Genomic DNA, 25,798 nt, shown 5'->3' on the forward strand with positions numbered 1-25,798 from the left:
CCTGCATCGGCAGGCGGACTCCCAACCGCTGCGCCACCTGGGAAGCCCCTGGGCATTTTGATGAAAGGATGGACCGTATTCCCGGGTCCCCGCTCTCAGGTAGCAGCGGTTTACTGGTCCTCAGCTTCCCCGGGCCGAGTGCCGCTGACACTGGGGGTGCAGGAACAGGACCCAGCACAAGACAGAGGTGACCTCTGTTAGGACGAGCCCCTAACTCGGTGGCGGAGACCTGCAGAGTCTTGGGGGACCCTCCCCACTTCCCTGCGCTCGCCTAAGGGGACGGCAGCCCAGCTCCAACAACACCTCTCACGGCATTTTCGCTGGGCTTGTTCCTAACCTGCTCCGTCTCAGCCTCCTCCTGTCCCCATGACGATCTCTGACCTCTCATCGACATTATCAGGGCAGAGAGGAGGGGGCTTTCTAGCACAACCTTCAAACGAAATTCGAGGGTCTCGCCTGGTGTTCACATGAGGTCTTGCCCAGTGCTGACCAGTAGCGCTCCCAAGCCCCTCTGGGATGGGGGTTACCCAGCTGCGAGGGGCTGGGGACCACACGCCAAGCTCAGGACCATCTGTGCCCCCCTGTCCCATTCCTGAGGATTGAGCCCCCTGGTAACAAGGTTAAGGAAGGCCACTCGATCTCTCACGGTCTGACCTCTCTGAACACAAGAGGAGACCAAACCTACCCAGGGGAAAAGGGGACCCAGACGTCACCCAAATTTCAGGCTTTAGAGACAATAAGAGCACCATTCAGGGGCTCCCTGGATGCTAAGTCCTGCTGGGGACCCCCCGCTAAAAGCAGACCCACCCCCCAGTCCAGCGCATCCCAGCATCGGGGCGCATCCCCACTTCTGTATCCTAGACAGAGCTCTCAAGCCGGAGCGTGAGGCCCGGCCCACACCTCCGGCCCCGCTGGGCTGCTGCCTCCTTTTACAAAGCTCTGTGGGTACAAACGATACATCACATCTGCTTCATCGGTTGTAGTCCAGAGAAGCCACGCCTCCAGTGAGGCCCTGGGCCCGAGCTCCTGCCTGCAGACGCCTGTGTCCCTGTCCGTATCTGTGTATCCGTACCGTATCCTTGCCCTCGGCCCAGCCCCCTATGGTCTGCACCACACTCTCCCAGCAAGGCCTCCTCCCCGACTTTAAACTGATGTTGAGACCCGCACCCTGCTGCCCCCTCTTACTGCCCCTCCGCCGGTGCTTACCACCCCCGCCCGCCCACAGACATCGTGGCCACGGTGGAGAACGAGAAGCCGTCGCCCTGTGCCCGGACGGGGTCAGGGCGCCGCTGCACCATCAACGGCAGCGAGTGCCGGGGCGGCTGGCCAGGCCCCAACCACGGCATCACCCACTTCGACAACTTCGGCTTCTCCATGCTCACCGTGTACCAGTGCATCACCATGGAGGGCTGGACCGACGTCCTCTACTGGGTGGGTCTGGGCCCGAGCCCGCCGGCTGTCTCCCCAGCACAGGCTCGCCGGGAGCGGGTGGGGCCTGCCAGTCCCGGGCTGAGGGTCTTCCCGCTTCTCCTCGCCCCTCCCCGGGGAGCCCTTCTGGGCCTCAGGTGTGTGTCCTAGCATCCTTGGGGGAGGCCGAGGTACCACCTGTGTCCGCAGTCCCAAGAGCAGGTGAGGGACGGAAACCCGGAGCTCGGCGGGTTCTGGTCTCACGTCCTAACTTGTCCCTAATCCTGGCTGTGAGTGACTTGGTGCCGATGGCGTGGAATCTCAGATTTCCCGAGGAAGGAAGGGCCCTTTGAGTCTCTCTTCTTGCTGCTGGGCGAGATTGCTTTTCCATAAAAATATGATTGGATATCAGGTTCCTCGTCTATAAAATAAAAATACTAGAACTCCATCTCAGGGTAGTTACGATGGCTAGCGGGGGCACTCACTGAATTACCGCAGTGCGGGCACCTAGTGCCGTAGACGTTCTCTTGCTGGAGAAGTTGACTTGTTTGGTGATACAAGAGTTAGGCTGCATTTCTTTTTTGATCCTCCAACAGTGGGAGGCATTGATCCCATTTTCCGGATAAGGAAACCGAGGCTCAGGGACGTTCAGTAACTTGGCCGCTGTTGGACTAGTGAGCGACACGGCCAAGGATTGACCTCTAACCGTCCGGCTCCCACCCCGGAGCTCAGCTGCGGGTTGACACTACCTATGGGGGTTGCTTTTAAACCCATCAAATGCTCTGCAAATATGAAGGATTAGTGGGAGTAGCTCTCGTAAACTCAGATTATGGGAGCCAATTATTAAACGTTTCCAAGGACGGTCACGCGTGTTGTTTCACCCGTGACCAGCCTGTGAGGAGCGAGCTCCCATCATCAGCTCAGGAGGCAGATGGAACGATGCTCAGAGATGCCGGCGCCTCATCCAGGGTCACAGGCGTGCTTCCTGAAGGAGCCGGCCAAGCGCAGGCCAAGGCTTTTCAGTGCTTCTTCCACTGTGAGGGATCTCGGTTGTAAAGGGGCCGACTGGAGGTGGCCGGCATGACAGGGGCAGGCAGGGAGCCTGGGGACCGGAGGGAGGCAGGGCTCAGTCTCACCGGCCGGTAGCCATCAGCAAGGCCCAGTCCCAGGTCCTCAGGCTAGAAGGGGCTCCTCTCCGGACCCAGATGGCCTCTTTTCTTGCCCCCGCCGTCGGGTGCGGTGCATGGGCCCGCTTGACAAGGGGGCCTAAGCCCTCACGTCGGGGATGGGGCTCACACCTGCGTCTGGACCAGGTCAACGATGCCATTGGGAACGAGTGGCCCTGGATCTACTTTGTCACCCTGATCCTGCTGGGCTCCTTCTTCATCCTCAACTTGGTGCTGGGCGTGCTGAGCGGGTAAGGGGCTCAAAGACAGCTGGGAGAGAGGGGAGGAAGAAGGGGGGGCGGGGAAAGGAGGGGGAGGGGAAGGAGGGGAGGCAGTGGGCAGGGAGATGTGGCTTAGAACCCCCGCTCATCCCTGGCTCCCCTTTAGCCAGGAGCATGCTCCCTGTTAGCCAGGAAGAGAACAGATGCAGGCAGGAGCCCCTCCAGTCTTCACCTTTCTCCCTTCTCCTCAAGCCTTCTCCCATCCTCGCTTCCTTCTGTCCACGTGAAGCCCCGAGACCCCAGCCTCCTGTCCCTGGAGGTGCTTGGGCTGAAGCTCGGCACTGAGCATGGCCTTCGGGCTAAGCACACAGACTCTGGAGCGAGAGGCCCAAGTTTAAACCCTTGCACTACTGTTTGGTGGCTGTGTGACCTTTGACTAATTACCTAACCTCTCTGTGCCTCATGAGCCACATCTGTCACATTGGAATAATTTCAGTGCCTGTTTCACAGGGCTGTTGGGAGGATTAAATGAGTTAATACCCGTAAAGTACTTAGAATGGAGGCCAGCACATCAGAAGTGCTAAGTACTCATGGTCCTTATTTGTCCGTGACGGCTCCACCCAGCTACGGTGAGCAGCCTGGAAGTGGCCATCGGCCCCGTTGTGCCCACCGCAAGAGCTTCCCTCCAGGCACTCTGGACATAGAATTCAGGGGGTCCGTGGACTAGGGTAGGAAGAACTTGCCTTTATTTCTTTGAGTCCAACTGAAATGCAGCGCTTCCTTCCATGACGTGGTACCAGCTCTGCCCATGACTTGTCCCACCAGGAATCCCTTGTCATATCACAGGTGTTGCAAATATCACTACTTCAAAATTATGACAGTTATCAGACTGCGCCTGACCTTGCTACTTAATGATTCAATAAAGAAGCATATATGTTACTTTATCACCACGTTATAGCTCAACAACTATGTTTTAACTCCTCGGTTCCTTTGTCAAGCTGTGGTTTCATTTGGAGCATTTTACAACGCTGTTCAGAGGAGCAACCCATAGGTTCGCGGAACCCCCAAAGGGGCCGGGGCTCAAAATGGCCAAGAGCCCCTCCTGGACCCTGCCCTGGGCAGCGCTGAGGGTGCGGGCGGTGCGGGCCGACCCTGCTGCCCCCAGCCCGCCCCTCGGAGCCCAGGGAGGGCGGACCCTGCGTGGGGGCCCAGGGCTCCCCCTGCCGCTCTGAGCCCTCGCTGACCCTCGGGTCCTTTCCTTCCATTGCTGCTGTCTGGTTTCTTCCAGGCCCAGGAGCATGTCCCCCAGGGCCTTAAGTCTGTAAGCAGAGCTAAATTACTCAGGCAGCCTAAAGGGTCGGGGCAGTACGGAAAATCGGAGGGTTCATGGCAATTCTGTTAGGGCAATGCACGGTCATGTCATTAACCCCTATGTCCAAGGTCACCCAAGACAAGGCGGGAGAAATGAGATGGGAGGAAAAGAAGGAACGGGGTCGGGGGCGCCCTGGAGGGCGGGGCTGGTGAGGGGGAGAGGGCCGCCCCTCAGCCTCCCAAAAGGGCCTCGGACCCCAAGCAACACTGGGCCGGGGGGGCACGTCCAGCCGCAGAACGGGCTCCCTCGCCCCAGGAAGCTGCGTTCTTCCTCCCCCTCCCCCGCCCCACTGCAGGGAATTCACCAAGGAGCGGGAGAAGGCCAAGTCCAGGGGAACCTTCCAGAAGCTGCGGGAGAAGCAGCAGCTGGATGAGGACCTCCGGGGCTATTTGAGCTGGATCACGCAGGGCGAGGTCATGGATGTGGACGACTTGAGAGAAGGTTGGAGCCACGGGCCGAGGTCGGCAGCCCCCCCAGAGCTGCCCTCGCAGTCAGCTCCCACAGGGGCACCTCCACACCCGCCCCCCCCCCCGCTGCAGCCCCAGGGGGCCCATCGGGCAGGAACAGCATCACCACTTTGCAGATAAGAAAACCCGGCCCCTAGAGGCCTAGCCTGACACCTTGCGGTGGAGGCGGCCTGGTGTGCCCTGGGCCCTCCCGGAGCACAAGGTCCCAAAGTGCTGCACCGCCCCTTGGGGACCCGCCCTCCCCTCCGATGCAGGCTCTCTAGGGCTCAGGAAATCACAGAGGGAGGGGTCCAGGCCCACCCAGGGTCGCTGTCACAGGTGTCCCCGGTCAGCGGGCCCTTTCCAGGTGTGTCCAGCCCAGAGGGGCCCGGAAGCCTGGCCAACTGGACCTGTCTGTCCCCAGGGAAGCTGGCTTTGGATGAAGGCGGCTCTGACACAGAGAGCCTGTACGAAATCGCAGGCTTGAACAAAGTCATCCAGTTTATGTGAGTATCTGCCCAGCTGCGGGTCCTCCCAGCCCGCAGCTCCCTGAGACATGTAGTTAGACCCCGGTCACCTCCCTAGGTGGCTTTTGGGTCTCTTTCCCTTAGCGCAGTTGGAGAGCACTGGGCAGATGACCTATTTACTCACCACGTAAGGAAGAAACTGGGAGCCGGTGGGATAATTAGTCCCGGAAACCTCTGCTCCAGATGGGGAGTTAGCCTGTGACCACCATGAGTGTCGCGGGCGGGGGGGTTGGAGGCAGGAAGCTGGAGAGGACCGTGTGTTCTGTTTGGCTGCTTCCTTTTCCAAATTCATACGTGACAGTGATTTTGAAAGATCCAACAATAGAGAAATACATCAAAGAAAAGATGGCCTTCTCTGCCCTTCAAAGAGGTAACCATGGTAACAGTTAGATTTGTATCTCTCTGAAGCCTCTTGCACGCTTTCATTTCTCTTACACGCGCACGCACACACACGCCCCAGCTTTTTTCGGTTTTGTTTTCACTTTTTACACGATGAGGTTTCTCATATTAACCACTGTCACCTCAGAACCAAACACAGTGCCCAGCACGCGGGAGGGCTCGTTGGCTAAATGAATACGATCCCCACATACACTGGCAACTGACATTTTAAATTTAGAATTTTCTATTGAGGGCAACTTTATACAGACACAACCCTTCTTTTTTTTTTCTAAGACTTTCTTTTTTCGGAGCAGTTTCAGATTCACAGCAAAATGGAGCCGACGGTGCTGGGATTTCCCGCCTGCCCCTCCCCCAGCCACGCCCAGCGCCCCCCACCATCGACATCCCCAGCAGATGGTCCGTTTGTTACAACTGATGAACCTGCGTCATCCAAGTGCATAGTGTACATTGGGGCGCACTCTTGGTGTTGGACGTTCTGTGGGTTTGGGCAAACGTATAATTACGCGTACCCACCGTTATAGTATCACATAGAGTATTTTCGCTGCCCTAAAAATCCTCTGTTTCTGCCTGTTCACACCCCACCTCCCACCCCTGGCAACCAAGCACCGATCTTCCTGTCTCCATAGTGTTGCCTTTCTCAGGATGTCTTTAATTGGACTCACACAGCGTGTGGTCTTCTCAGATCAGCTTTTCTTACTTAGTGACGTGCATTTCGGGTCCCTCCACATCTCTGCAAGGTGTGATATAGCTCACACACCGTCTTTTGTTGTATCTTTGAGTGTAAAATGTTCCACAGTGCGCATATGTTGTAGTCTGTTTACGAAAGCTGTCCAGTTTGGGGCAATACACACAGTGCCCCAGGGAACCGTTGTGCATAAGGGTGAACATTTCTGCCGCGCAGATGCCTAGAAACAGGCTTGCCGGGTCAAAGGGAGCACAGGTTCTAACCTTGGTAATTGCGGCACAGAGGTCGATCTGACCGTGGAGGTGCCTTTCTGCGCGCCCTCCCCGACACCAGATATGACCAATTTGTTAAAGAATTGCCTTTATGACGGGCAAAACGGGGCATGCCAGGGTTGCTTTGATGAAGTTGGAAACGCACGGAGCCCTGCTCTGCGCCGGACCTCGTCTCTCATTCCGTCTGAGGTCGGCATCATCACTATCCTCCTTTGAAAGGTGAAGACATTTGCTGTAAGAGGCAAGATTTGCGATCTGTCTCTGCAGTTCAGGTCCTTGGCCCTCTCATGTGGCTGGAGGAGGGAGTGGGTGGTGAGACTTAAGTGTGGCGGCCTTGGGGAGGAGCTGGAGGAGCTCAGCCTCGGCCCCGCCCCCCGCCTTCTCAGCCGACAATGGAGGCGGTGGAACCGCGTCTTCCGCTGGAAATGCCACGACGCGGTGAAGTCCAGGGTCTTCTACTGGCTGGTCATCCTGATCGTCGCCCTCAACACCCTGTCGATCGCCTCGGAACACCACCACCAGCCTCTCTGGTTGACCCACCTGCAAGGTGAGACACGCGGCTGGCGGCCAGTGCTGGCCAATGGCCCCTCAGGTTTTGCAGAAGAAGTCGTTAGATGTCGACATTGTTTTCTAGAACTTCTAGGCAGTGGTACTCTTTTCCTCGTGGCATTACCAGGGGCCGTAACAGCAACAAGTTGGGGACACTCCAGGTGCTCGCCAGATGTCTGGGCAAATTATCACAGACACTGGACGTACAGATGACCAGTAATTGAGTGCTTCACGCATCCAAGTTCAGGTTCTACTCCAGAAACAGCAATCTTTCACCCACTGTGTATTACACACGTACTCTGGGTCAGGCCCAGGAAAGAATGCAGGGCACACGGAGGAGGAATGTACCTCTCTTGCCGCCAAGGAGCTTCCTGAGCCAGAGGAAAAGACAGATAGTGATAAGTGATGTCAGGTCAGTATAGGGAGGGCAACAGTGGAGGTCAATACAAGGTAACAAGAGGCGGATTACAGAGGAGGGGAGGTTGGATGGTAGGAAGACACTATGTTTAAAATGATGCAAGAGGGAATTCCCTGGAGGTCCAGTGGTTAGGACTCAGCGCTTTCACTGCTGTAGCCTGGGTTCAGTCCCTGGTCGAGGAACTAGGATCCCGCAAGCCATGCAGTGTGGCCTAAAATAAAATAATGAAAGAGATAAAAGAAGGAAAATAGAAGATTGTCTTCTTCTGTGGAAAGGAGATAGGAGACAATGCTACAGATCAGATGCATTCATGCGTGCACACATCCATCCATCTATCCGTCCATCCATCTATCCATCCACCCATGCAGGCATGCATCCATCCATCTATCCGTCCATCCGTCTATCCATCCATCCATCTACCCATCCAGGCATACATCTATCCATCCATCCATCCATCCATCTATCCGTCCATCCATCCATCCATCTACCCATCCAGGCATACATCTATCCGTCCATCCATCTATCCGTCCATCCATCCATCCATCTACCCATCCACCCATTCATCTATCCATCCATCCATGCAACCATTCCTGCATCCGTCCATCCGTCCATCCATTTATTCCTTGCAACCAGTCTTCCTGAGAGCCCCCTGAATGTGCCAGGCATTGTCAATGCACTGTCAATGACCAAACGTGGACAAGATGCGAACAGTGCCCGCCGAGAGGAGTCAGAGATGAATTTGAGGTTCCTGGCCCATGCAGATAGATGGCTGGTAGTGCCCCTTGCTGAGATGGGGAAGACAGTCAGTGACCAGGTATTTTGGGGGGGATGGGGGAGGATGGGCAGTACCTATCAGCTTAGACTTGAGCATGTTGAGTTTGAGGTGCCTCTGAGACATCCCAGTGAGATGTCGAGGAGACAGATGGAAAGTAGGTCTGGGACTCAGTGGAGAGGTCTGGGTTGAAGAGTGTAAATCCGGAGTCATTGGCAGGCATGGCAATCGAAGCTGTGGTCTTAGAAGACATCACCAGATCCCCAGAGGACGGTGTGTACTCACGCGCACAGCTCAAGTCCAGCACTCAGGGCTGAGGTAGGGGTGCGTCTGCAGAGAGGGTGCAGGAGAAGCAGGAAAAGCAGGAGAAGCAGGAGAAGTGCAGAAGGATGTGGCGTCCTGGAAGCCAAGGAAAGGGAACATCTGAAAAAGCAAGAAGGGACTTCCCTGGCGGTCCAGCGGTTAGGACTCTGCACTTCCAACTGCAGGGGGCACGGGTTCGATCCCTGGTCAGGGAACTGAGATCCCGCAACAGTGTCAGTGCTTCTGGGAGATCAGGGAAATGGGGTTAAAATGCTCACGGGTTGATCAGTGGAGTGAGGAGGGTGGACCTGCTGAACACAGTGTCGTTTAGTTTCCTAGAAATCTGGACTGCGTTCCTTCAATGGTGAAAATTCACCAGGTTTTCCTGGATCCGGAGGGCAGGGAAAGGAAGATGCCCTGAAAATGCAGGGAGGGTGTCCAAGGTGGAGGGCTTGGCCAAGGCAGGCAGGGCAGGGAGGAGAGTGACACCGAGCTGCGTGACCCACCCTGCAGACATCGCCAACCGGGTGCTGCTGGCCCTGTTCACCGTGGAGATGCTGATGAAGATGTACGGGCTGGGCCTGCGCCAGTACTTCATGTCCATCTTCAACCGCTTCGACTGCTTTGTGGTGTGCAGCGGCCTTCTGGAGATCCTGCTGGTGGAGTCAGGGGCCATGACACCCCTCGGCATCTCCGTGCTGCGCTGCATCCGCCTCCTCAGGATTTTCAAGATCACCAAGTGAGCGCCCGCCTGCGCGCACTGCCCCATCCTGCACCTCTGCAGCAGAAAGCACCTTCCCCCTTCCACCTCGGCCTCTCCTGTCTTCCTACCTCTCACCATTGTCTGTGGTGTGGAAAAGGTGGAAGAAAGGGGAAAAGAAGCGTCTGGGAGCGGGAGGGGGAAAGGAAGATGGAAGGGGAGCAGAGAAGGGGGCAGTGGTGGGACAGCCGTCTGGGCCGGGGCTGCACAGGAAGGGGTGGTCCTCACCCCCGTGGGGTTCAGAGTCCAGTGGTGGCGCCAGCAGCTAAACGGCCGTCCTACTAACATGAAATGACAGACCAAGACCTGTGCTCTGGCGGAGGGAAGCTGGGTGTTCGGCCCGGATCCAGGCAGCCCTGCCCGACCCCCCCCGCATCCCACCAGCCCCCAGCCTCCCCCAAGCCGCGCCGACTGCAGGGACGCCGGGGGTGGGGGCTGCCCGTCTCCTCCAGGTACTGGACGTCCCTGAGCAACCTGGTGGCCTCGCTGCTGAACTCCATCCACTGCATCGCGTCCCTGCTGCTGCTGCTGTCCCTGTTCGTCGTCATCTTCGCCCTCCTGGGCATGCAGCTCTTCGGGGGCAGGTACGACTTTGAGGACACGGAGGTGCGGCGCAGCAACTTCGACAACTTCCCGCAGGCCCTCATCACCGTCTTCCAGGTAGGCTAAAGCCCGCTGCCTGCCGCTGGAGATTGGGCATCACCTCCTCCAGGAAGCCTTCCGTGATCCGACGTCGCCCTCTGGGCCCCCGCATCCCCTCCAGGCCACAATCACCTGTCTGTCTCCTCCACGCTCTGGAGGCTGGGTGCTGTGTCCAGTGTGTCCTGTGTGTCTTCATCCCTTTGCCCAGCAGAGCCCCGGCCCACAGTAGGCCAGCGGTTAATGAGTGAAGGAGTTGGGTGGGCAGGGAGCTTTCTTTCCCACGTGCTACTAGAATCTCTGAGCACAAGGTCAGACAAGGTGGGCTGTCCCTCCCCAAGGCTGCAAAAGCCCCAGAGGAACACAAACCACTTCCCACTGCGGGGACATGGCTTAGCCACCGCTCACTAAAGCCACGGCTGGCCTCCGGAACGAGCTGCGTGAGCGCAGAGCAGACACACGCTCCTCTCTGTGGGGCCAGTACTCAGGGGACGCCACCTCGGTGTTGCCAGTGGGAAGGGCAGTTGTGACAACCGGCCGGCCCTACACAGGGTGTCACCCTCGTTCTTCCATTCACCCCACCGGCTGGTCAGGCATCCTGTCTTTCAAGGCACCTGACATTTCGCACTCTTTCTGGGGGCTGGAAAGGCAGGGGGTCCAGTGTGGGCAGCACAGCTAAGCCTGGGCCTTAGGAACAGAGCTCGTGGAAGCCTTGACGCCACAATCAAGTCCTTGGCCCCGAAGAGCCAACGATGAGGTCTTCGACCCCCAGGAGAGGTTCAGGAGGGCAGGGACTTCACCCGGGATGAAGAGAGAGGACCGGTCTGGGGGCAGGGTTGGAAGGGGACTTTTGGACGGCGCAGTCCCCAGAGAAGACCCTCGAGTCCCTCTGCGTCCCCCACCCTCCCTCCCCTGCCAGGTGCTGACAGCTGAGGACTGGAACTCCGTGATGTACGACGGGATCATGGCCTACGGCGGCCCGACCTACCCCGGGGTGCTCGTCTGCATCTATTTCATCATCCTGTTCGTCTGCGGCAACTGTATCCGCCCAGACGCAGGGCACAGAAGAGGGCCTGGGGAGGAGGCTTGGGGGTAAAGCGGGGTCACGGTGCTCAGGCCTGCTGCTGGGGAGCTCCTGGGGGTGGGGAGGTGGGACACAGCTGGTGGCAGTGTGGGTGTAGCTGTAGGACGCTTCCTTCCGGCAGGATGTTAGAGAAACACAGGGTGACTGGTGACAGGCGGGAGGAATCAGTCATAGAAAGCCGGGGAGACTGGAGCACGGGAGGAGGCAGGTCCCGCCCCCCGGGCGTCCCTCCCCGCCCCCCAAGCTCCTTAGCGGGTCGCCTCAGACATACTGCTCAACGTCTTCCTGGCCATCGCGGTGGACAACCTGGCGGAGGCGGAGAGCCTGACGTCGGCCCAGAAGGCCAAGGCCGAGGAGCGGAGGCGCAGGAAGATGTCCAGGTGAGCGGGGCGCGCCCAGAGGGAGGGACCTGCAGGGCTCCGGCCGCTCCGGGCACGGGGCTCCCTGGGGAGCAGAGGCCAAACCACTGCGGCCGCTGGCCGAGTCTCTGAGGTGTCCCCGGGGCAGGACTGCAGGCCAGTCGGCAGGCGGGACCCCGAGGGCAGAGCCAGGCAGGCTGGGTCTCCGCCCTGTCACCACACTTCCTGGAGGGGGTCCCTTCCCTCTGCTGAGCCTCAGGCACCTGTGAGTTTGCCGTTTCACCCTCTGCGGCCTGGGACCCTCCCCTGGGACTGGCCAACGGCCCCTGGGTTTGCCCGGCCGCAGGCGGACGCCTGTCCTGTTCCCTCGTTGCAGAGGGAGGACGCGATGCGCCCGGCCCCTGGGCGCGGGGTCAGCCTGCAGTGTCCTCAGGCTGGGCGCGTCCCCCAGAATCTTCCAGTTGGTCCTCCACTTTGGGCTTTCTTGGTTTTCCAACCCAGGGGGCTCCCAGACAAGTCAGAGGAGGAGAAGTCGATGGTGGCCAAGAAGCTGGAGCAGAAACCCAAGGGGGAGGGCATCCCCACCACGGCCAAGGTGAGCCCGTCACGGGCGGCGCTCTCAGGGGCCGCACGGGGAGGGGTCTCTGAAAGTCCCCTGTTCGCCTGGTGCCTTAGGGTGCCGGGGGGCAGGGGGAGGCAGGAGAGGGGCTGTCTGCCTGGGTAACAGCCAGGTGAGGGCACCAGCCAGGTGAGGGCAGCTCTGTCTCGCGGAATCCTTTGTACTGAGGACACAGACGCCCCGATCCAGGAACCAGACTTCCTTTGAGTCCCAGCTTTCCACCCCAGTCAGGGTGTCCCCCTCGCCTCAGAGCCGCCCAGACCAGCCTCCCCCCGTTTCTAACCCTGCCCCGCCTGTCAGCCTGGCCCTGCTCAGCCTTCCTGGAGCTGAGGAAGCAGAGCTCAGAGGGGCAGGAACCGGCCCCCAGAGCAGGGGTCGTGGCCTGGGGCAGTCCACTCTCTTCTCGAGAACTAAGCAGGGGTGAGGGGCTCAGGCTCAGACAGGCTGGGGTCCTGGTAGCCTGGCAGCCTGGCTGACCTTTCTGCTCTTGGCTTCTCCTTTGTAAGACGGGGACGACCATAATAGCACCCACTGCCTCACCCCGCCCCGAGCCACAGGGAGGCTTAGGTGAGCTGACGCCTACACGGCCCTCCAGTCAATGTTCATTAGGTGGGGACCACAGCTCGGGTTTTCACCTTCATCGTGTTCCTTCCTCCAGCTGAAAGTCGATGAGTTTGAATCCAATGTCAATGAGGTGAAGGACCCCTACCCGTCAGCCGACTTCCCAGGTGAGAGTCCTGGGACCCGGGGCGGGTGTGCTGGGGTGACTTCTCCCCAGGGACGAAATCTCTCCTGTGTGTCCCCTACCTGGACCCATCCACGAGGAGATCAGGACTCAGACATCCCTCGTGTACCTCGTATTGCAAGTGAGCCGTCTGCCAGCCTGCCTCCCCCTGTGATACACACAGTGGGAAAATGCACACATTTTATTTTCAATTAATTCAGCCCGTATTTACTGAGTACTGGCTGTGCGCTTCAGGGCTAAGGATCTGGTCTTCAAGGAGCCCAGAGACTCGTGGGCACACACGGCTTCTGTTCCAGCCCCTCCAGCCACACAGAATAGCTCACAGAGCGGGGTGTAGCCGCCCGTGTGGTGCAGGAGATGGGCACACACGGCTTCTGTTCCAGCCACACAGAATAGCTCACAGAGCGGGGTGTAGCCGCCCGTGTGGTGCAGGAGGGGAGGGGGATGCATAGCGCACAGCCACGAATGCGCTACACACGCCCCGTAGGTGCAAACAGCCTGTGGCTGCAGCAGAAGCCCTCGTCGTCGGTGCCAAGGAGGGAACACTTGGGGGGAGCTCCCAAGCCGGTGAAGGTTAAAAGGCCACCTGGGAGAGGCTGGTGCCCAAGAGCTGGCGATGTCTCTTAGCTCACTCCTGGGTCCTTCCAGCTCTGGGTCACTGGTGCAATTTCATGCCTATTTGTGGAATCAGCTGATTAGCATGTTTGCGCCAGCGACTCTAAGCTCCAGCGGGACCCTTTGTGCTCCAAATAGCAGTGTCTGGCACCAGACAGGCAATCAATAGATAGAATGAAGGGTTATCGTAGGACACGGACTACAGTTCCCTGTGCTATACAGTAGAACCTTGTTGTTTATCCATTCTATATATAAAAGCTTACATCTGCTAACCTCAAGTTCCCACTCCATCCCTCCCCCAGCCCCCTCCCCCTTGGCAACGGCCAGTCTGTTTTCTATGTCTGTGAGTCTGTTTCTGTTTCATAGATAGGTTCATTTGTGTCATATTTTAGATTCCACAGATTAGTGATACCATATGGTATTTGTCTTTCTCTTTCTGACTTACTTCACTTAGCATGATAATCTCTAGTTGTATCCATGTTGCTGCAAATGGCATTACTGTGTTCTTTTCTATGGCTGAGTAATATTCCATTGTGTGTGTGTGTGTGTGTGTGTGTGTGTGTGTGTGTATCACATCTTCTTTATCCATTCATCAATATCCTGTGATAAACCATAATGAAAGAATATAAAAAAGAAAGAATGTCTATATGTGTATAACTGAATCACTTTGCTGTACAGCAGAAATTAACACAACATTGTAAATCAACTACACTTTAATAAAAAAAAATATTAAAACTGAGAAAAAAAGCCTTATAGAAATCCAAGAAAAAGAAAAAGAAAGGAAAAAATGCAAGGATTTTGCCAAGTAAAATGTAGGGAGGATGGAGCTGGTATAGGTAAGACTAATGATAATTCTTCAGATACCTGCCTGAAGGGACATTTGGGTTTTAGAATAATTCGACTTCATCTGCTTCATCTAATAACCATCTCCTAGTAGATGGGAGTGGCCGCTGTGCAGGCGGGAGAGGCTGAGCCCGGAAACCTGAGGTGGGGGAGGGGCAGGGGCTGGGGAGAAGGGGGAGGGTGGGGGAGGGGCCGCGGGGTGGGCTGCGGGGAGCGTTCTTACCAAGGGGGCTGAATGTGTTTATCTTGCTTCTTTCCAAAAATAATCTGAAATGGCTGACAACGAAAGATATGCACAACGAAGTCAACACAGTGGGCGCGGGCGGAGAAAATCAGAATTAAGGCGGGAAAAGAAAGCAAATACGCGAGTTCTAAGAATTAACAGTCTCTGCGATTAAGCATAAAATGTGTCTCTGGGGCCCTTGGTCCCAGGCGAGGCAGGAAATGTCCCGTGAGGATGCTCTTTGGCAGGAAGAAGTGGGGTCTCGGGAGGAGACCCTGCAGGGGCCGCCGTGGTGGAGAGAGCGGGAGAACCCTGCCAGGGGCTGGCAGGAGACAGCTGTGGGCGAGGGGACAAAGGAAAGGGCTCCCCAACTTCCCACAGTGCCCCCAGTCTGCGGCTGAGGACTTGGGGGGACAGCTCCCTCTCACAAGGCCCTGAGACTCAGCAAATGAGCCCGAGGGGCCCCCTCCCAGCCCCTCCCACCCCACACCTGCCCCGGAAGGAAAGAATCCTGGTTTCTTTTCATGCTGGCGGCTCCTCCCTGAATGACGGTTTTTGGGACCCGGCCCCAGGAGAGAAGCTCCGAGTCCATTTATCTCAACAGGCCTCCTGCCCCTTGTCAATGTCGTGAGCTGAGGGTCTCACACTCAGGAGGGACAGAAGCCCACCTGGCCTGAGAGTCAGGGGCGGAGCCGGGCCCAGCACTCTGGCCTCGTGCCAAGCAGGGCCCCTCCCCGGCACTCCCAGTTGGTGAGCATTCGAGGTGGTGCGTCCAGCCCCGAGACAGGAGGTGCAACGGCAAGGTTCCCAGACCTTTGCTCCCGGCCCGACGTCTGGGAGGTTCTGAGCCTGACCGTTGTCTGGACAGTTCAGCCCCGTGTGCCGCAAGGAAGGGAGGTGCCTGGCTGGACTCTGCTGGTGCCCTCGTGCCCCGTGTGGCTTGCTGGCTGCGGGGGGTTCACGGTTGGGGTCAGAGCACAGGAGCCAGGGGAACAGTGAAACGTGGACAGACACCCCGACCTCTCTCTCCCCTCCCCCACAGGAGACGATGAGGAAGACGAGCCCGAGATCCCAATAAGCCCACGGCCGCGCCCGCTGGCCGAGCTGCAGCTGAAGGAGAAGGCGGTGCCCATTCCAGAAGCCAGCGCCTTCTTCATCTTCAGCCCCACCAATAAGTGGGTGGCCTCTCCGTGGCGGGGCAGGGAGGTTGGTGGGGCTCTCAGAGAGGGCTGCTTCCTGCTCTGAGAAGGCCCCCTTCTCCTGGGCCTACAATTACACCGTGAGAAAGTCATTCCTTTAGCTTAAGACCTTGTGCCCGGTTGAAAGTGCCGGAATCTCTGGGAGAAGTAATGCTTTAAGCCTTATCAGTTACTTACTCCTAAGAGCGATCACATCTCTGGGTTCCTTTCCAAGAGCAGGACAAGGGGATAAGCTCTAGTTCTCACTGGCTTCACAATTTTACACCTTTAAAATACAGACTGTAGTCCCCATGGAGTTTCAGCTGTCGGCCTCAGGGATGGAGATGGGCCTGCCCCGTTGTTTTAGTGGGGATGCCGTGGGATGAGGTGGAGTGTTGGGGGAGGGCTTGTGCGGGATGGGACTGGGGCTGCAGGAACAGAAGGTGGGACAGGGCCCTGCGAGGCCAGCTAGAGACCACCCGGTTGCCGGCTGTCCTTCTCCACTGACCGGGAGGGCGGGGTCCAGCAACGGAGGCGGGTCACAGCCTCCCGCCCCCACCCCGCCCCCGCAGGATCCGCGTCCTGTGCCATCGCATCGTCAACGCCACCTGGTTCACCAACTTCATCCTGCTCTTCATCCTGCTGAGCAGCGCCGCACTGGCCGCTGAGGACCCCATCCGGACTGAGTCCGTGAGGAACCAGGTGACGGCAGCCAGCTCGGCACCATCCCCACCCAGCCTGCGTCACCGCACACCTCACCCTGATGCCCAGAGCTGTCTCCTCTGTGTGGCTACAGGCATCAGAGTGGCTTAGAGTTTAAATCCCTGGAGGGCCAAGACTGCCTCACAGCGCTCGGCCTACACGGGCTCTTGTTGCTGGATGTTAGCAGTGATGGTGGCGGGGATGGTGGGGATGGTGGTGATGGTGGTGTTGGTGGTGGGGATTGTGGTGGTGGTGGGGATGGTGGTGGTGGGGATGGTGGTGGGGATGGTGGTGGTGGGGATGGGGATGGTGGTGGGGATAGTGGTGGTGGGGACTGTGGTGGTGATGGCGATGGTGGGGATGGGGATGGTGGTGGTGATGGTGGTGGTGGTGACGATGGTGGGGATGGGGATGGTGGTGGTGGAGATTGTGGTGGTGATGGGGTGGTGGGGATGGGGATGGTGGTGGTGATGGTGGTGGTGATGGTGATGGTGATGGTGGCGATGGTGGTGGGGATTGTGGTGGTGATGGTGACGGTGGGGATGGGGATGGTGGTGGGGATGGTGGTGGTGGTGATGATGGTGGTGATGTTGGCCGTAGTGATGCTGGTGGTGATGACAGTAATGGTGGTGGCAATGGGGATGGTGGTGATGTCGATGAAGATGATGGTGCTATCACTGCTCTGCCCCTCCTCTCACTGACCTCTGCCCTGTCACCAGATCCTTGGGTATTTTGACATCGTGTTCACCTCTGTCTTCACTGTGGAGATTGTACTCAAGGTGAGTGAAGACTGTGAGACAGACAGCCTGGGCGAAGGGCATCTCCAGGCCAGGGACCAGACCTGCTGTGGCTCCTGCTTACACAGGCCGTACAGGGGCTGGGTTGCAGGGAGGAGGGAAAAGCAAGAAGGTGGTGGAGAGCAGCAGGGAAAGATTCCCAGGACCCAGGAGCCTGGATGGTCTCAGCTCACGAGTTGGTGCGAGCGGGCAAGCGGGAGGGGTGTGGAGGCATGGGGTACAGTCAACCCGCGGCCTGCGTGTCTCTGAAGCCTTGGGCACGTTCTTCCACAGTCAGGGCGCAGCTAGCCTAAGTGTGGACCCGGGAGCAGTGATCTGTTCCCAGACCTTTGTTACCAGCGACTGAAAGGCCTCCCCTAGGATCCCAGAGAAGCAGCTGTCGCCCTGGGTGGGTTTCTGGCAGCTCCGCCCTCTCACGGCCCTCCCACCCCTTGTCCGTAGCACACCACTGCCCTCCCGTTCTCAAGGTGGACACACCGGGTTCACACCATCGTTGGTGGGGGATGGGGTCTGGGGGCAGAGACCTCCCATCTGTGGCTAGAACCCATAACCCCAGCCTTCACCTCCATTAACCAGGAGGGGAGAGGGGAGCCGTGAAGGGAGAGCAGGCCCAGAGCTGGCTGCAGTATGAAGTGAGGACAGTCCTTTCTTTCAGGGCCCCGATTATTAAAGAAATTGATCAGAGGGAGATGGTGGCTTCCCTGAGGTCCAGGAGGACTTCCTGGAGGTGGTGACTTTAGAGTTGGGCCTTGAAATTGGACAGGACTTCATTAGAGAGAGAGCAGGGGCAGTCAAGGAGGACAAAACAATGCAAACGCATTGTACAGCGATGTGTGGGATGTGCTCAGAGAGGAGAAAGTGGCCCCTCTGGGCTGAGATATAGCACGCGTGCAGGGGTGGGTGCCTGGGCAAGGTCTTCAGTCCTCGACGGGCTGTTCAGCCTGCCCCAACCATGCCTAGGATGCTTTCGAGGGAGGAGGGAGAGGAAGAATTGTATCAATTTGCAGAGCAGAGGGCAGGGCATCCCCCTGTGGCTGGGTAAGGAAGGAGACCCAGGGCTCCCTTGGCCTCGCTGCCCATGAGAGGTGTCAGTGCTCCCAGAGGCGGGTGCAGAGAACAGGGCAATGCCCTAAGGACCCAGCAAGGAGTGTCCCCAGGGTCCTCCCCACCCAGGATGCCACCTCTCTCCCCAGATGACCACCTATGGGGCCTTCCTGCACAAGGGCTCCTTCTGCCGCAACTACTTCAACATCCTGGACCTGGTGGTGGTGGCCGTGTCCCTCATCTCCATGGGACTCGAGTGAGCGGGGCAGCCGGGGCCCAGAGTGGCAGCCCAGCCGCTGTTGGTTGGTGGGCGCTGAGCCACAGGGGACAGTCTCTCGGGACCACTGGCCAGGGTGGGGGGGTCCCTTGGGTTGTCACCAACTGGACTGAGTGACAAGGCTAGGTGGGCAGAGCGTGTGCTGGAGACCAGGGGGGATGCGGACAGGAGCAGGGAGTCCCCTCCACAGCCCCACGGGGAGCACAGCCCCGGTGCCCAGGGCACTCCAGTCTGATGGGAGAGACAGGGTCTGTGGGCAGCCCTGGAGGAAACCAGCCCAGGGGCCGGGGCGGAGCTTAAGGGGAGCTGGGGGAGGCAGGCGTGGGTGCGGAGAGCCGGTGGCAGGCGGAGGGCTGAGCAGGCTGCCCCCCAGGTCTAGCGCCATCTCCGTGGTGAAAATCCTGAGGGTGCTGAGGGTACTCCGACCGCTCCGGGCCATCAACAGAGCCAAAGGGCTGAAGGTGAGAGGGGCCGGCGGGACCCTGGGGGGAGAACAGGGCTGCCAGGCCTCACTCAGTCAGCCCGGCCATTGCCGGGCCCGTCCCATCCCCTCTGCCCAATGGGGGTGTGGCGTGGCTGGGAAGCCGTGCCCCCATGGGCCCCTCTCTGCCCCCAGCAAGCCGGGAGGCGACTAGGATTGCGCCCTGGGGGTCCCTTGGCTGGCACGGGCCGGCGAGGGGAGGGGAGAGGTGCCAACCGGCCTCCCTCCCCAGCACGTGGTACAGTGCGTGTTCGTGGCCATCCGCACCATCGGGAACATCGTCCTGGTCACCACCCTGCTGCAGTTCATGTTCGCCTGCATCGGCGTCCAGCTCTTCAAGGTGAGCTCCTCCTGCCCTCACTCCCCCAGCTCCGCTGCCAGCTCTCGGGCCGAGGCAAGAGCCGGTCTGTTTCCCTCTAAACGAGGGGAGCCCCAAACCGTGACGGCAGATGTCCTGAACGCATAGGGGTAAGGCTAAGCCGTCGAGAGCCTGAGTCTGGCTCCTAGGTGACGCGCCACCTGGCCCCCGGGGCTCTGCGGGCCACCTGCTGTCTTACTGGCTCCCCCCCCCCCCCGCCCCGCGCCGGGCCTGCCAGCACCCAGCCCACTGTCATGCTCTCCACCCCCTCCAGGACACGCCCGCCCCAGCCTCCGCACCCCCTGAGCCAGCAGGTGTGTCTCCCGCAAGCTTCTGCGGGTGGGGATCCGTCGTTTCACATGTGGAAGCCACCCCGCTTCCGTGCTCACTTTCCTGGGAGAACTCCGCTATTCGTTCCCACATGGCAATCAGCCCGACAGGCCATCTTCTGTGTGGCCAACCTCCGGATGCCTCTGGCTCTTAGATCACCTGCAGGACACAGACAGGGACACCTGAGGGCGCCACCCACATTCACGACACTTCCTTCCATGACCCTCTGCTCCCACCCGCAAAGCACCATCCCGATCATGTAACCTCAGTCATTCTTAGACATACAATGGCATCATCTTACAATCACTCATTCATTCAACAAACATTTATGGAGCATTTCCTCTGGGCCCGGGCCTCTGCTAGGGCTTGAGGGGGCTGTGGAGCGAACCCCACAAGGCCCTCTCCGTGGGCAGGGGCAGGCTTTGGGGAGGGCCATCAGGGTGGGGCTCCCAGAGGACCTATAGGGGACCGGGTCCTGTTGGTCTCTGTCCTGGAGGGGCGGGAGGGGTGTCTGGACGGAGACAGCTTAGCCGCCAAACCAGGTGCTTACGGTGGCCTGCACTCGGCCCTATCCCACCCCTCCAGCCAGGGCCGCCCCCCGCCCCATCCCCAGCCTCTGCCTCTGCAGCCTGGGGGCCCTGGGACCCCCTCAGGGCAGAGTCTCTGCAGGACTCATCCTCACCCTGGCACCCATCCGGGCCCCCAAGACGCGCTCCCCGAAAGAATGAGTGAGCAGCTGCTCCCCCACCCCCACCCCCTGTGTGTGTGAGTCTCTTATCGATAGACCCCCAGTTCCCGCCCAGACCATAGTCAAACGCCAGGTACAGGTGGCATTTACATCAGATTTGTAATGCACCGGTCACATGTATCCGTACTCTATTTGCTTTCTGTACTAGATTGGGTGTTTGGTTTCAAGTGCCCAAAAGCCTGCCCAGTGGCAACAGCGTCCTCTGCCGGCTCCTGCCCCAACGTCCCCTGCCTCACCTTCACCCTCTGCTCCGTGACATTAGGGGGAGGTGGTAGGGACAGCAAGAGCCTGCAGTGACAGGGTGGCCGTGTCTTCAGCTGCTCCTGTGTCCCTGGCCAAGGCATCTCCCTCTCCCGACCTTTGAGGGACCCGGACCAGCATCTGTGGATTCAAACAATTTAGCCACAGTCAGACCTAGCAATCAACTCCTTTTGTTGAAACAAAATCTTCCGTGGGCGCTCGATATGTGACGTAAATCAAAGGAGAAACCGCTTGGGCTGCAGTCAGCAGAGGGGATCCCAGAGCTCCCCTACTCAGCCTGGGGGGAGCGGGCGTGCCGGGACCCCTACTCAATTTTGAGAGAAGATGTGTCATCCGGGCCCAGCTGGGCTCCACCCCTGCACCGCCCCAGGGCCTGAGAAGGAAGGGGTGGGTGGGGCAGCCCCAGCAGTGCGGGCAGGGGCAGGGGCAGGGGCTCCTGAGCGGGAAGCAGAGGCCAAGCTGGCTCCGTACTTCCCTTCTTCAGGCCCAGCCTGGGGCACTCAGCAAAGCTCATGGTCTGAGGAGCTGGCTCCCAGCCTCACAGCTGTCCGCCTGGCGGGGAGCCCGCGGGCGGCTGAGGGAACAGTGACCTGATGCAGACTATCGTGGGGCCCTGCCCCCGCGGTTAGGCTGCCCTCAGGCCCTGCCTTCCCTCCTCCCTTCCACCCCATCTTTCCATCCTGTCTCCATGACAACCTGTCTCCCTCCCTCCCTCCTGGATGCAGGGGAAATTCTTCAGCTGCAATGACTTGTCCAAGATGACAGAGGAGGAGTGCAGGTGTGTGGGGTGGGGGGGTGGCAGGGTGGCCCTTCCGCAGGGGGCACTGGGAAGCTGAGCCCCTCAGGCTCACAGAAGCCCCTTCCTCGAGTGACCTCGGGAGGGGTCCCCGGTCCAGACCTGCCCTCCTCCCTCACACTCACCGCCCGGGGCCCAGAGGACGCGGAGGGGGACCCGCGAGCACAGTGCGGTGACCGCCTCTCCCCGCCTCAGGGGCTACTACTATGTGTACAAGGATGGGGACCCCACGCAGGTGGAGCTGCGCCCCCGCCAGTGGACGCACAGCAACTTCCACTTCGACAACGTGCTCTCGGCCATGATGTCACTCTTCACGGTGTCCACCTTCGAGGGGTGGCCTGAGTGAGTGAGGGCGGGGCCCAGCCACGCGGCCAGAGGCCACGTATACATGCAGCACGCCGGGCGCCGCGGGGCTCGGCAGCCACCCTGGCTCTCGCGGGGCGCGCACGGGGCTGGGGTGCCGACCGCTCACTCCAGAGACAGCCCGACCAGGGGTGGCACGGGGTGGGCCTCTCTGCCCCGGTGACTGGGGGAAGCCAGCGCATCCCGCCCCGCCCAGCACCCACCCCTGTGTCCTCTGCCCACCCCAGGCTGCTGTACAGAGCCATTGACTCTCACGAGGAGGACAAGGGCCCCGTGTACAATGAGCGCCCGGAGATGGCCGTCTTCTTCATCGTCTACATCATCCTCATCGCCTTCTTCATGATGAACATCTTCGTGGGCTTCGTCATCGTCACCTTCCAGGAGCAGGGGGAGACCGAGTACAAGAACTGCGAGCTGAACAAGAACCAGGTGCTGGGCCGCCTGCTCCAGGCCTCCCGCCCCCCGGGCCGAGGCTCAGGCCAGGGAAAGGGGCCCTTGGGCAGGGGGTGATCCCAGACCCTCCATTGGGTGCCCAGCCCCACCTCCGACCCATCTCCCACCTGAAGCAGCACACGGTGGTCGGGTGGGGTCTCCTGTGGACCCGCCGTGATGCCCAGAGCCCCTGGGCTGGGTGAGAGCCGTGCTAGAAATGGGCTGTGATGGTTCCAGGGGAACCCGGCCCAGCGGAACTCTTCCCCTCGACAGCCCAGCAGAGGCCCTTGGCCTGCTGAATTCAGGGCTCCTCCAGCCTGTGGGCGTGGACGTGGAAGGGGGGGAGGCGGCCCCGGGCACTGACCCACCCATCGCGTCCCGTCTCAGCGCCAGTGCGTGCAGTACGCCCTGAAGGCCCGCCCCCTGAAGTGCTACATCCCCAAAAACCCGTGCCAGTACCAGGTGTGGTACATCGTCACCTCCTCCTACTTCGAGTACCTAATGTTCGCCCTCATCATGCTCAACACCATCTGCCTGGGCATGCAGGTAAGGCCCCCGGGGACCAGGTCCCCCGAGACCAGCGCCCAGCGGGCCAGGGCCTGGGCAGGGCAGGGGGAGGGGGCTCCAGGCTGACTACCCCCAGTAGACTCTTCCTGGCACCTGCTCTGCGCCAGGCACCGTGCTGCGGTGCCACGTGGGGAGGGAGGTGGACTGGACGCCGGCCCGGGGGTCAGGCCCTCAGCGGTTCATCGGGGCCGTGGTTCAAGCGCACACGCGGCTGTGGCTGCTCTGGGGCCGGAGGCGGCTGCGCAGGAGGGTGGGGCTGTGCGGGAAGCGCAGGGCGCCTCCTCTGTTCTCCTTCTGCTGTTGCCCTGATGGGGGAGAAGGCTGCAACGTCAGCTCCGGTCCCGAGAAGAGGGGATGTAGTATTCACAGAACGGTTGCCTCCGAGGAGATGACACACTACAGTCGCGTCACATCCGCAGCGTCCTTCTCAAGCCTTAACCAAGCACCTGATCCCTAACGCCCCGCGTAAACGGGATCACACAGCAAGGCTCCCTGGCCCCGGAGCCCCAGCCACTGGCAACGACACGACCCCACGTTGCCGGTGGGGAGGGTCTGGGGAGGGAGTCACGGGGCCAGCGGGCCCAGCGCGGACAGGGGTCCACGAGCCGTGGCTCACGTGGGGGCCTGAGCTGGGCAGCAGAGTCAGGAAGTCTTGCCAAGACGGGGTGGGGCAGGGGAGACGCCAGATCCTTCTACTACCTGGGAAGGTTTTGTGGAGGAAGTGGGGTCGTGTCAACTCTATTTTAAGAAGGCTGAGCGATTCCTGGGAAATGTTACAGGGACATCGATTTCAGGAGGGTCACAGGGGAGGCTCAAGGCGGCTGCGGGCGTTGCTCGGGGCTGCCTCGGGGTCCCGGGGTAGCTTGCAGGCATGGGAGCCTGGTGATCTCAGGTGCCACCTGCAGGTGGTGGCAGTCCCAGCCTCGAACCAGGGGTCTTCCCTCCTGGTCCTGTACCCAAACGGCTCAGGGGAGCCGCTCACAGAGCCCTGCTGGGGGGCCTCCCTCCTGGCCTCCAGGAACAGACGTGTGTGGATAACCCTGCTCACAAGACCAGGGTCGGCCCCCTCCGCCTCCCCTCACGGTCCTTCGAGGGGAGAGGGCGTGGCCGCGGACCTGGTAGGGTTCTGCACGTTGCCAGAGCGGGCTCTAGTTTTCTGAGGTTAAAGGAAGGTGGGCAGGGGCCCCGAGGAAGAAAGCAGGGCTCTGGGGGTGTCTCCCCGAGGGGCAGAGCCGGCCCCCAGCCCCTCCCTGTGCCTCCGCAGCACTACAACCAGTCGGAGCAGATGGACCACATCTCAGACATCCTCAACGTGGCCTTCACCACCATCTTCACGGTGGAGATGGTCCTCAAGCTCATGGCCTTCAAGGCCAGGGTGAGTCCCGCGGCAGGATGAGCCTTCCCATGGAGCCCTCTCACCCCGTCCTACAGGACGCCCTACCTCCGGCATTTCTGCTCCCAGCCTGCTCAGCCCGGGGCCGGCAGGCGGCTCAGGCTGCCAGAAGTGGCCGGCAGGACTAGATGCGGCTGCCCCTGCCCCGCCCTTCCTTGAGCCTGTCTCGTGGCCCCGTTTCCCTTAAGTCTCTGAAGAGCAGCCCCCGGGCCAGGGAGCGTCCTGCTGTGTCCTGGGTTCCACGTCCACTCCCCACCCGCGACCCCCGTGTCAGGTCTGCCTGCGAGGCCAGACTGGACTGGGCTTCAAGTGGGGGACGAAGGACTTCCCCGTGCGGACCAGGACCCCAGATCCTGAGTTCCCAGGCACACCGCCCTCCCCTTGGACCACTTTATGCTCTGGAGGGAGGGGAGGCAAGGGGAGGGGAGCGGGAGTGGGTGGCGCCCTGGAACACCCGTGGGAAGTGGCATCTTGGCCCAGCCCTGCCTGGCCCTGCAGTTCTGCTTCCCCCCGATAGGGACCACTGCACTCTGCTGGCCTCTGAGCCCCTCCCCTCCACAGCTCACCCCGGGCCGCTCCCCCAGGGCTATTTTGGGGACCCCAGCCCCTCCCCTCCACAACTCACCCCTGGCCCCTCCCCCAGGGCTATTTTGGGGACCCCTGGAATGTGTTTGACTTCCTGATTGTCATCGGCAGCATCATCGACGTCATCCTCAGTGAGATTGACGTGAGTACCGGGTGGACACAGCCATTGCTGGGGTGGGGCTGAGGCCACAGACCCTTGCGGGGTACCTGCTGCGTGTGCAGCCCGTCACCCCAGGTTACAAATCTTGTAGAGCAGACAGACACCTCAGATTCCAGGCACAGTGAGCGTGCCAGGCGGCCCCCAGCAAGCGGCACGGTGGAAGAGAGAGGTCGGCCCTGGGTGGCGTGGTCAGGGCAGGCTCCGTGGGGGTGGCGTCATGTGAAGGGGCTCCTGAAGGAAAGGGAGGTGGGAGCACGCGGCACAGGCAGGGCTGCTGCCGCAAGGGCGCCGGAGGGAGACGAATGAACGGAAGGTTCGGGGCGCGCGGAGAGGTCCGCTTGGTAGAAGCACACGAGCGTGCAGACCTTGTGTAGCCGGCAGCGTGGGCGCCGCTGGAGGTCTCTGAACAGGGCCGTGGAAGGATGAAAGCTACGCTTCTAAAGCGTTACCCTGGAGGCGAAGGGCGGGAGGTGAGAGCGGCTGCAAGCAGGGGGCACAGTGTGGGAGGCGGTGGTTCATCTGCTCCTCAAATACTGAGCGCCTCCCACGGGCTAGAGGGACAGCAAAGAACGAGAGCACCGGGGCGGGGGGCAAACGGAGAGAGCACCGGGGCGGGGTGGGGGGGTGAACGGACAGTGCAAGTGAATCTGTCGCGTGGCCGGTGCGGCCAGCGCGTGTGATGAAGAGAAATCAAGCAGGTGGAGCCTTCGACAGAAGGGAATGGGAGGTGGCGTCGGTGGTACTGAGCACAGCCCTGCGTGGAGCACAGGGTGGGCCGTGCAGGGGGTGGAGGGGGTGAGGTGGGGAGTGCGCAGGCCTGGGTAGGGAGCTAGGAGCACGTGGGCCGGCTGAGGACCAGCGGGAGGCCTGGCGGCTGGGTGAGGGGTGAGCCGCGAGGTGAG

The 25,798-nt window shown here is 60.2% G+C and overlaps 1 protein-coding gene across 1 annotated transcript in view; it reads left to right on the forward strand.

The window, feature by feature from the left end:
* Window positions 1–25,798, forward strand: part of CACNA1S (calcium voltage-gated channel subunit alpha1 S) — a gene marked incomplete at its 5' end in the record, with an annotated part of 60,112 nt that overhangs the window by 17,637 nt on the left and 16,677 nt on the right. The window contains 23 exons of the mRNA XM_079934664.1: window positions 1,226–1,431; window positions 2,721–2,824; window positions 4,462–4,607; window positions 5,037–5,118; window positions 6,882–7,042; window positions 9,051–9,276; window positions 9,750–9,957; window positions 10,856–10,976; window positions 11,286–11,400; window positions 11,881–11,974; window positions 12,657–12,726; window positions 15,467–15,599; window positions 16,175–16,304; window positions 17,024–17,083; window positions 18,295–18,401; window positions 18,796–18,883; window positions 19,136–19,243; window positions 21,326–21,378; window positions 21,592–21,738; window positions 21,987–22,188; window positions 22,579–22,737; window positions 24,023–24,133; window positions 24,795–24,878. Coding sequence (XP_079790790.1) covers window positions 1,226–1,431; window positions 2,721–2,824; window positions 4,462–4,607; window positions 5,037–5,118; window positions 6,882–7,042; window positions 9,051–9,276; window positions 9,750–9,957; window positions 10,856–10,976; window positions 11,286–11,400; window positions 11,881–11,974; window positions 12,657–12,726; window positions 15,467–15,599; window positions 16,175–16,304; window positions 17,024–17,083; window positions 18,295–18,401; window positions 18,796–18,883; window positions 19,136–19,243; window positions 21,326–21,378; window positions 21,592–21,738; window positions 21,987–22,188; window positions 22,579–22,737; window positions 24,023–24,133; window positions 24,795–24,878 — 2,915 coding nt within the window. The remainder of the gene's footprint in view (window positions 1–1,225; window positions 1,432–2,720; window positions 2,825–4,461; window positions 4,608–5,036; window positions 5,119–6,881; window positions 7,043–9,050; window positions 9,277–9,749; window positions 9,958–10,855; window positions 10,977–11,285; window positions 11,401–11,880; window positions 11,975–12,656; window positions 12,727–15,466; window positions 15,600–16,174; window positions 16,305–17,023; window positions 17,084–18,294; window positions 18,402–18,795; window positions 18,884–19,135; window positions 19,244–21,325; window positions 21,379–21,591; window positions 21,739–21,986; window positions 22,189–22,578; window positions 22,738–24,022; window positions 24,134–24,794; window positions 24,879–25,798) is intronic.

Source organism: Stenella coeruleoalba (assembly GCF_951394435.1).
Source record: "Stenella coeruleoalba genome assembly, chromosome: 1".
Lineage (NCBI taxonomy): Eukaryota > Metazoa > Chordata > Mammalia > Artiodactyla > Delphinidae > Stenella > Stenella coeruleoalba.